The sequence below is a fragment of the Vigna unguiculata genome, chromosome 3, assembly GCF_037176805.1.
Source record: "Vigna unguiculata cultivar grain cowpea cultivar isolate G323 ecotype 2 chromosome 3, ASM3717680v1, whole genome shotgun sequence".
NCBI lineage: Eukaryota > Viridiplantae > Streptophyta > Magnoliopsida > Fabales > Fabaceae > Vigna > Vigna unguiculata.
Window position 1 is genome coordinate 20,532,792 of NC_140794.1, and position 10,735 is coordinate 20,543,526.

Sequence of the window (10,735 nt, forward strand, 5' to 3'; positions counted from 1 at the left end):
AAAATTTGTTGTGAAAAGTGTTTTATACAAAATATTTTGTAAAAAAATTGGCAGCAATTTCCTACAATTTTTTTTCATAACAAAATTTATAAGTATTTCCTACAAAAACAATTTCAAAACAAAATTGACAGGAAATATGAGTTTTTTTTAGTAGTGATAGCTCATTTTTTTCAATTTCACATTTTACTTATTTCAGAAACAAATAAATATTTTATAAGTATAAATAACATATTTAATTAATTATGGATTACGAAAAAACATAGTAATCCTAAACATAATCCAATTTCAAAATCTATTTTTTATACTAAATTCTTCAATAAAATGTTTTAATACTTTTTTAGTAAATATTGGTTCTTTTCCTCATTATCATCGTAGTACTATCGTAGATTTGCAGTGGTGATAAAACAATAAAAAATGTGTTTAGATTTTGCACTCATGGTATGGAGTTCTACTTCTAGACATAATTAACAAAAAAATGTAACATCAACCGAAATTCAAAGAGAGAACTGAAACAAATTTGTTTTCATTTTAATGTCTGAAACATAAAATGTGTACTGAAAAACGAGGTAACATACATTCTGCACCAGATTCAATAATCCGAAGGAATTTTTGATACAGTTTAAAAAGGTGACAACCTAACATGTACATGCAGATGCACAAAAGGAAAGTATACGACAACATATTGGAATACTGAAATTATCACCAAGGAAAAACATTAAAGAAAACCAGAGCAGTAGAAGAAATGTACAAGGGCATGTTATCCATTTTGTAAAGGTTCTGTTTTCCAAATGATATTTCGCAGCTCAGCATATAATTGCTCGCAGAACTGCAAACATAAACAATCCATTTCGCATGATATGTTATAACTATTTCAAGACAAGTATCTTCTTAAAGCTTATAGATCTTACCTCATGGAATTGTAGATTATCTCCTGAAGCATTACGAACCACAACCATGTAATAGGGAGAGACCATCTCATACACCTAAAACCAGAATTAAAAGAACAATAATAATTTGAAAGTAGGAGTTTGCCAAGTTTTGTCTTCAACAGAGAAACATGTACCTTAGTGACTATAGATAGGTGACCTTTTCGTCTAGCCAGTTCCTCTTTACTGTTAATATTGATCTGAGATGCATACATAATAAATTTTACTATAACTGCTACATATAACATATTAGGTTGTATGATGTAAGTTATATCTATAAATACTTATACAAAAATAATCATAGTGTTGTACCTGATAGTTCTTCCTCTGAACTTCAAATCCTAATCTCGCTGTTCTATACTCAATTTCTCCAACTATATCAAGGATGGGAGATTTGGATATGAAACTAGTTTCCAGCTTAACATGTACCTAGGTGTCAAAAATTAATTGGTCTTAAGCAAGTGGTGGTCAAGAACAAATTGAAGATTTTTTGTGTATACCTTACTGAAAAGATTTCCAATAAGGTTGAAGCCCAGATAAGTAGAAGAAATCTCAAACGCATTCATGATTGGTGCTTCTGATGAAGATCCTCTTTCTTCCTTCTCTGCTGGAAGATCTGGTGAGTCCTGTGCACCAAATTAGCCACATTGATAGGAAGTTAGAATCCCTAGCAGAGATAAAAGTTTAACCAGAATGTTTCACAGCTATTCCACTGAAACTAGCACTTACATAATCAAAACTAACAGATTCCTTGGAAAATCTAAGAGGTTGGTAATTCGTGATGAACCACAGATCCTGATACATATCATCAATTGTGATCCTCTGTTTCATGCCATTGGAAAAAGTCAAACATATAAGCATTTCATGACATGAAGGAAAGCATAGAACATAGTTGCTAAAAAGCACAATAGTAACAGGAGTCACGCAATCGAATTAAAACAAGCAGCAGAAGTAAGTACTTACTCTAACAGGATTGGGATCAAGCATTCTCCCAACCAGTCTCTTTAAATCTCTAGAAAAAAAATGAGGGAGGGTGTAGTCGGCATCACGAATCTGAGTCACAGAAATTTATAAACTTTGTGAGACATAGAATTCAATTCAATCTGGTTCAACTAATTGTACGTGATTGTATGTGATCATGATAGAATTTTTGTGCTATGCTATTCCAGAAAATATAAGTGTTGTGCTAATCAAAGGTAGTATCAAACCTTTTTATATAAAGAAGACGAGTTATCGGCGGTGAAGGGCAAATAACCAGCAACCAAAAAGAAAAGTGTAACACCACATGCCCAAATATCAGCCTTTGGACCCTCATAGCCGTAGGATTCTATCACCTATTTTATACATGTAAATGATAGGAGAAATTAAATTAAAGTTATGAGAGAGAGAAACTGAATTTGAAGTTTAAGAGATAAAGTTGTATAATACCTCTGGGGCTGCATATTGTGGCGTGCCATATGGGGAGTGAAAAAGCCCTTTTTTCTAATAGTATCAACTTCATAATGTTTAGTTTTTGTATGAGATCAGATCCAAACTCAAAATATTTTGTAATATGGATGTACTTACTGATAAATGTCCTTTCGATTTTTCAATAAAAAAGTACCCTCTTTAAAAGATTATTTAGTGAAAAGAGAGGAAATATTAGTCACCAATAGTTAACTCACATCAGCTTGATGGAGGAGTGCACTCAATCCAAAATCTGATAATTTAAGCACTCCATTATCACCCACCAACAAATTCTCTGGCTGATAAAAGATATACAATGAAATAATGTTAAATGAACTTGGTCAGAACGGAAAACAAAGGAAGCAACAACATATAGAAATGATTGATATATTAACTCACCTTTATGTCTCTATGGTAAACACCTTTACTATGACAGTGATCCAAAGCACATATAAGCTGGTGAAAATATTTCTTTGCTTGGAGTTCATTCATTCCCGTGAGGCTTCTCTGACTCTGAGGGTCAACAAATGTTGCATTGTTAGAGGATTCTCATCCCAATTGACAAGGTAAAAGTAAAAATGTCTTACAATTTTATCAAACAGTTTCCCTTGGGCTAAATGTTCCATTACGATGTATATGTTTTTCTTGGTAGCCATGACCTACACCACCAATAATACATCCATTTATATCTGATACAGTTTCTTCTAGACAAGAAAGAACAAAAGAAAAAAGAAGAAAAACACAATAAATCGTGCAAAAAGGTTATCTGCACGGAAGCATTCATTCCTTCTAACCTCAATTACACGCAACACATTCGGGTGTTTAACCATGCTCTGTATTGATATTTCTTGTTTAATCTGCATAATGATAAACAACAGACAAGATCAGGTTTCAGAAAATATGACTTTCTTTATCTTTTTATCATTTTTACACTAATTAACTGTTAGTATATACGAAGGGAGAATATGAGAAAATGAATATTATTCATATGTGCAAAAATAATCTCGAATTACAAGGCTGAAGCGTTAATATATACACATTCAGAAATGTCATTGCTAGTTAGTACCACATCATCAACATATACCAATAAAACCGTGATAGCAGAACCAGAAGATTTCTTCATTCAAATCACCGTGAAGAAAAGCATTATCAACGTCCAACTTAGTTGGATGAACCAATTGCTAGTAGTATAAAACAAAACATACCCTTCGGTTCCAACTTTAAAACCAAAAAAAGAAAAAAATAAATTTAAGGCTTTTTGAATCCAAGTTATTTCTTCCTACAACAGTGGTACTTGTGTATATAAGCAACCAGAGACTATGAGATTTGTAAAATCAGGTTGAATGAGATGAACAAGTTCATATGGTGATTTATTTTGTAAAATTGGTGTGGGTAACCGATTAATGATATGCACCGTAAGGTTAAGTGAGTATGACCATAATATGTTTATCATGTGTGCTTGAAAATGAAGTGCTATACAAACATTTAAGAGGTGTTGATGTTTCCTCTCAACAATGTCATTTTGTTGAAGGGTTCCAACACATGAAATGTCATGAAAAAATTCCTTTAACATTATAAAAGTCGGTGAGAAAAGATTCTTTTCTATTATATGATCTTACTGATAACGTCTATTTTTACCTCTCTTTATGTGTTTATTGTCATGAATAAATCAATTCTTTCCTAGTTTTTATCTTGTTATATTCTCAAATTTAGTTTGTTTTGTATTATTTTGTATTTTAGCTATATTATGCTTGTTTTACCTCTAATATCTCTTTTAAGAATGTAAATAAATGAATAGGAGCAATCCTAGTGGATGAAAACAAGCAAAAACCCAAGAAAGTATGTTTTGGAAAACAAAAGTTTGATTTTCAGCCAAATACCCACGTCGGGCACCAATCACGCCCAACTCTTCAAATACAAAATATTGTCAAACTACATAAGGCTGAGCGATGGAAAGTGAGGCTGAGCGCCACAAGGCTGAGCGGTGAAAAGTGAGGCTGAGCACCAACAAGGCTAAGCAGTGAAAAAGTGGGGCTAAGCGCAATTCAATTCGTAAAACTTGTAGTTGGATGGTGGAGATGTGCCGCTAAGCAATGAATCTCAGGAGTTGCCAGTTTCGTGATTTTATTGATAGCGCCTGGCGGTGCTGAGATGGCGCCAGGTAGTGACGACACTGATAGGTCAAAAATGGGTATTTAAACATGTTTTCTCGCGAGGGTTCGTCATCTTTTCTTACTCTCACAACTTCTCTTCACCTAGAGCAACTGAGAAAGGCCTTTGGAGGTTGATTGGGGTGCTAGGAAGCTCTCCCACTCCTCCTTGGGTCTTCAATCTTCATCCATGGTGTTTTCTCCCTTTTGTGATTGATGATGGACAGTACAAAGAAAAGTCTTTCCAAATAATCTGAAGGTGAGTGTAATATTGAGAAATGGAAAAATCAACTTGTCTACAAGATTGAAGATCTTCTTCGAGATCAGTGATGTAGAACTTGCCACCTTGGGAAAACCTTTGAAGGAGATCCTTCCAAATTTCAACAGTGGAGTCCATCCATAGAATTGATTATTTAATGTCAGTTTTCATGGAGCGGGTGAGCCAAGCTATGATCATCTTGTTGCAACGCCTCCAAGCTTCATGTAGAGGATTAATGGGTGGTGGACAAGGGAAGGTGCCAAGAACAAATTTCTCTTTGTTCTTGGTTTCAAGAGCATCAAAGAAATCATGTTTCCATGACTGATAGATGTTTTAGCAAGAGGTGGGAAAACAAGAATGATGGCAGGACTTTCTTCTGGATAAAGAAAGAGGAGATTGGCAGGGTTCATAAGGTAATCGGTAGCAGAGGCCATGAGGATGAGAGGAGAAAAAGTGAAAGGTATTTACACTAATACCATGTTATGTTAGTACATACGAAGGGAGAATATGAGAAAATGAATATTATTCATATGTGCAAAAATACACTCACTTAATTACAAGGCTCAAGCGTGAATATATACACATTCAGACTTGTTCGCACGAGGGGATTTATAAATCCCACTAATTTGGAGCGATAGATGTTGTGGTTGAATCATGTTCCAATGCTGTGATTAAAGAGTAATTGCGAAGACATATTTAAGATATATTACGAAAAGCATATCCCTTTGTGGTTGAGGAGATTTGGATGGATGAGAATGATTTCACTATTATACACATGTGTGTGAGTGTTTGTGAATGAGAGAGAATGTGACTTTGTGAGTGAGAGAGTGTAACTTTGTGACAATGTGTTTGTGAGTGGGTGACGGTGGTTTGTAAGGGTAGCAACACCTGTTATGTAACCAGTGTTGTGTGTGTGTCTATACAATAATAATAAATATACAAAAATATGTATAATAATAATTAAATATATGTATATATATATATATATGTATATAATATTAATATATTAAATAATATTAATAATAAATAATATATATAGAAATGAAATATAAGAATAAATAATAAAATTAATATATAGTAATTAATAATAATAATATTAATTATTAATAATAATTTCAAATAATAGTAATTATTATAAAAAATTAATATAATTTATCTTTTTATTAATTTTTTATTAAAATTTATCAAATAATAGTTTTTAAAATTTAATATTTTTAACTAATCTAAAAATCATTTTATATATTTTTACCATCAAGGGTATTTTAGTAATTTTAAATTTTATCTGTTATAACTTTTTATTTTATTTATCATATCATTCACATTACTCACTAACTTTCAACAAATTCATCTTCAAATCAACTTATTTTACTCTCTAAATCCACTCAAAGAAACACACATATCTATTCACTCACATCCACCCAAATTCATTTTCACAATTTCTCTCAAATCCATCTTTTCCACACAAATCTATCTTCACACTTTCTCTCAAATTCATTTTCTCGAGAGAACAAAACATAAAGGTTTGTACAGGAAACAAATTAAACAAACAAAATAAACCGAAGAAGAGAATATCTCTGTCATTAACCTTAATCCATTGAATTAATAGGTACCCAAAATTGAGATCAAGATGCAGAGGTACTGAACATTTTGTTAATAAAATGATGGCATAAAGCAATAGAAGTGGAAGTTGGCACACCTTTTTCTTAACGAGACTCTTGATCCTTCCGCTTCTTCCTTTGAGAAGTTGTTCTTTGTCAAAAATTTTGATGGCTACCTTGTCTCCGGTGACAACGTTACATGCAAGCTTCACCACTGAGAATTTTCCTTTGCCCAAGACCTTACCCACTTCATATCTTTCCATACAGATAGTTCTGTTGGTGTTGTTGCTACTACTACCTTCTTCATTGGCCATAATGTTCTTCACCTTCTTTTTCTTTCTCTCTCCACCTTCCTATTTCTTTCTTGCATAAAGCTTAATGTAACTATTTATTCCTCCAAAACTATAACAGCAAATTAAATGCTCATAACTAAAAATTAGTAATAGTTAACCAAATATTTAATACTGTGATTATAATTAATTTTAGCTTTTGTTAGACATGTGTTTAATTTTTACCTTTGCTTTAAATCTCAATTATTATTCCATTAGAGTAGTTAGATAACAAACAAAAACTAATTTAATTGTAATCATTTGCAAGAATTTAATGTCCAAAGCATAAGTACTTAACAAAAAAAATAGGCTTAATTATGTTTGTGCTATATGATAAAATTAGTAACTTTCAATTGAGTCCTCGTAGATTTTTGTTTTAGGTCTATGATAAGTCCTTCCTAAATTTTTTTAGTACATCAATAAATTTAAAATTTTTAGTTGAATCACCAGTGATGTGGCGGTTAAGTAGTTAACATGGTTATTATTTTTCCATGTCACTTTGTTGAATTTCGGTAACGTGTAATTTTATTATTTAAAAATTTGAAGCACATTTGAAACACTCAACTCTTAGCAAAATTACTGTACTTCTCACATTTGAAGCACTCAACTCTTGAGTTACTCGACTAACCTCCTCGACCTCTACTACCACGACCTTTGTAAAAATCGGGAAAATTAAATAAATAAATAAATATTTATTTAATAAATGTGAGGGCAGGAATCCCTAAGTTAATAAATGTGGAGAGAGAAAACAAGGAATAATACTAGCTCGAGTGGTTAAGAGTACTTAGTTGCTATGAAATGACTTAGGTTCAAATCTTATTGATGCCATTAGTATGTTATTTAATTGTTTATTAATTTTAATAATATGCTTGATCATGATGAGTGATAATATAATCCTAGTCGTCTTTTTGGCCAAATTTCTTTTTGGCATGAATGTGAAGGAGCAAAAAAACCTAGTCGTCTTGAGGAGCAGATGGAAAGGTTGGGAAACCATCTAGTAATGGCCTTTGAATGGCAATTCCATCCATCATTAATTAAATTCCGTTTTTTTTTTACATTTACCACAATTAGGGCATAATTAGAGGCAAATTGAGGGAGAGAATGTAGGTTTTTAGACTGCAATTTTGTGAGAGCTATGGGGTGAGGATTTCTAGAGCATTTGTTGCATTTTAGTGAGTGAGAGTGAGAGCTAGTTCTTGAGGAGCAAAAGGAGGCCATCGCGGATCAAAAGCGACTCTCAGATGGTGCAATTTGAGCAAGGAGCCAGGTTTGGGGAGCTATACCACATTCTTAAATTTTAATTACATAAAAGTTAATTGTATCAGAAGCATGGATATCTGTTATACATTTTTCTGGATTATATTGCATTTCTAGAATTTTCCAAAAATCGTTTGGCGGGCCTTCAAAGCCACCAGGCGACTCATGTTGAAACCCAGTTTTTGGGTTTTTGTTAAGAACCGCCTAGCGACGAAGAACTGCCGCTAAGTGATGCGTGAATGTGTGGAATAGGTATTTTTCATGAAAAAAATGATGTTTTTCTTGTTTTCATGAAGCAGGAACCTTCAGGCACTAGTTTTATACTGACAGGCGCTAAGTCCTTGACTTCTGGGCGTTGGGCGCCACCGATATTTCTACTCTGCACAGTTTTCATAAAAATGCATTTCCCGATTCATTTACCGTCCGATTTAGCTTAAATTTTGATAGCGGGTTCATAACTTGTTGCTTTTTAGTTTGTACAGTGTGATATGGGTTTGGATATCTGTAGTTGGAGATATATGATATGCAAGATTACTGGTTTGGAAGTCTTTAAAATGCATGAATAATCTCTTGATAATTTCAAATAACTACTAATGTGGCATGAGTTGGAAGCATGATTGGATTATGTTGTGAGTCTCTATGAATTTGAATGTTCCTTTGGGTTAGTCACATGTTTAGAATTGGTTTAATGATGATGCTTGTGTATCAATATAAAATAAATTGTTGCATAGGAGGTGTGAAGTGCTATATTAATTTGCATTGGTGCATGGAATCATGTGCTTAAGTTGTTAGAGTGTTACTTCTTTATTTCTGATTTGAGTATGCATTATTCATAAGTTGGAATTTAATGCTATCATGGATTTAAATGGTGGAGTATATATATCCCCTTTGTATGCCTTCTCTAGTATATCCCACGCTTCTTTTGAAGAATTAGCATTTGTTATCTTCTCAAAGCTTAACTCATTGACAGCTCGATACAGTCGTAAAAATCCATTTTATCCTTTACCCGTGTTGCTCTTAACATAGCAAGTTGGGCAATCGTTTGTTCTTCAATGTCCTCTAGTTCTTGGTACCCATTTTCAACCACTTCCCATACTTACTGGGAACCAAGGAGATCCTTCATCTACAGGCTCCAGTTATCATAGTTGGCGCCTTTCAATAACTTCGGTAGGGGCATGTTGTTAACTAAGTTAGCCATCTCGGTCAAACTCTCTAACTCTTAAATACTTTCTCTAACACACTCAAACACTCAGGCTCTCAACCTTTGATGCCAATTTGTTGACAAACAAGTTTCTGAATAAACATTCTTGTATATTATAACTTGATGCGTTTTTCAATTAGCATTACATGATCAATTTATAGGTCTCACTAGTGCATTTCAGACTGTTTACATTGCAGTATATGCCTCAGTTCTCGAACAATCGAAGCATATAAACATGCAGTGGCACTTTTGAAATTAAAGTCAACTTTTATGCCTCGGTTGTGATTTTAACCGAGGCATATAGCTTCACAAATTTTTATGATTCCCACTGTATTTTGTAAGACCCGTGAAATTTAATTAATTAAATAAATAATTAATTAATAAATACGGGTCGTGGAAACCCTTATGGCATTTAATAGTGGTTAATATGACATGGAAAAGTACTAGCTGAAGTGGTTGAGATTACTTTGATTGTGTGATAGGACTTGGGTTCGAGTCCTATGTATGCCAATTATGTGTTATTTAATTATTATTGTTTTAATATTATGAATGTGCATGTTAAGTAAGAATATAGTATTTGAGTTATGTTAGTTAACAAGAAACATGAATTGGCTTGATGGTTTAGCATTGACTTAATATCTGCATGGTTAAGGGTTTAAACCTTGGTGAGACCTAAATAAAGTTTTTTTTTGCTAAACTTGATTTTTGGCAAAGAAAAAAGGAGGTAGAAAACCAGCAGCCACGCGAAGGCATCCTAAGGGGCTGAAAAACAACCCCATAATGGTGTTGAATGACACTTATCACAAGCAATAAGACCCATTTTCGTTTTGGCTAATTAACTTTCATTAAGAAGTAATTAAAGGACAAAAATTGAAGGGAGAAGAAGGTTTTTCTTGGTCTGGACTGTACTGCACGAAAAGGGAGAGAAATCAGAGTGAAGAGAGTGAGTTGGGTGAACCTGTAAGGCATTTTTTAGGAGGGCTAAGAGAGACCTTTGAAAGCAAGTGGAAATCTAGAGTCATTCAAGTTTTAAGCAAAAGAATCCAGGTTAGGGGAGTTCCTTTGTTGTTTTAAATTGTGACTATTGCGTAATCATGTAATGTATGGAATTGTTAAAGCCTGCATCTCTGTCAAGGTTGAGTTTTACTCGCGTTTCTGGATTTTCCAGAAACCGCCTGGCAGTAGGTCATGTGCCGCCAGGCGGCCTATGTGTTTTACTCTATTTTTCTGGGTTCGCTTATGAACCGCCTGGCAGCGAAGGATGTCCCGCCAGGCGACGCAACGTGCGTCTTCTCATTTTGTCATTTTGGTTGGTTTGTCAGCGATGTCGTGGTGTTTGGGTTGTATTTCTATTGTATATATTCTATTGGCATGATGTATTATGGGATTGTAGTTACTAAATTGATTGGACATTGCATGAACTTGAGAATGAAATTGGGGGTTAGGGTTTATGCGGGATTTGGGGATAATAAGCATGAAATATTTCAATGATTGGCGCGCTAATTATCCATAACTAACTATAATATGAATGTTGTACCAACCCTGTATGGTGTGTGCTTGTAGAAACAT

General features: G+C 33.6%; 1 protein-coding gene across 1 annotated transcript; it reads right to left on the bottom strand.

Moving 5' to 3' along the window:
* Window positions 1–507: 507 nt before the first annotated feature.
* On the bottom strand, window positions 508–6,709 carry LOC114179860 (CBL-interacting protein kinase 23-like). The gene is made up of 14 exons (XM_028066338.2): window positions 6,478–6,709; window positions 3,167–3,229; window positions 2,960–3,031; window positions 2,772–2,885; window positions 2,591–2,671; window positions 2,355–2,408; window positions 2,135–2,260; window positions 1,890–1,979; window positions 1,656–1,748; window positions 1,427–1,552; window positions 1,239–1,355; window positions 1,064–1,126; window positions 909–983; window positions 508–826 (listed from the first exon to the last, which is right to left on the bottom strand). Exons 1-14 carry the CDS (start codon window positions 6,691–6,693, stop codon window positions 758–760), a joined length of 1,359 nt encoding a protein of 452 aa, XP_027922139.2. The 5' UTR covers window positions 6,694–6,709; the 3' UTR covers window positions 508–757.
* Window positions 6,710–10,735: the final 4,026 nt, after the last annotated feature.

Coding starts and splice junctions, on each gene's coding strand:
- LOC114179860 (XM_028066338.2), bottom strand. CDS start 6,693: ATGGCCAATGAAGAAGGTAGTAGTAGCAACAACACCAACAGAACTATC. Junction 2,886..2,959: donor GGAAACTGTTTGATAAAATT/GTAAGACATTTT, acceptor GTTGACCCTCAG/AGTCAGAGAAGCCTCACGGG. Junction 1,356..1,426: donor TTGGAAATCTTTTCAGTAAG/GTATACACAAAA, acceptor TTTGACACCTAG/GTACATGTTAAGCTGGAAAC.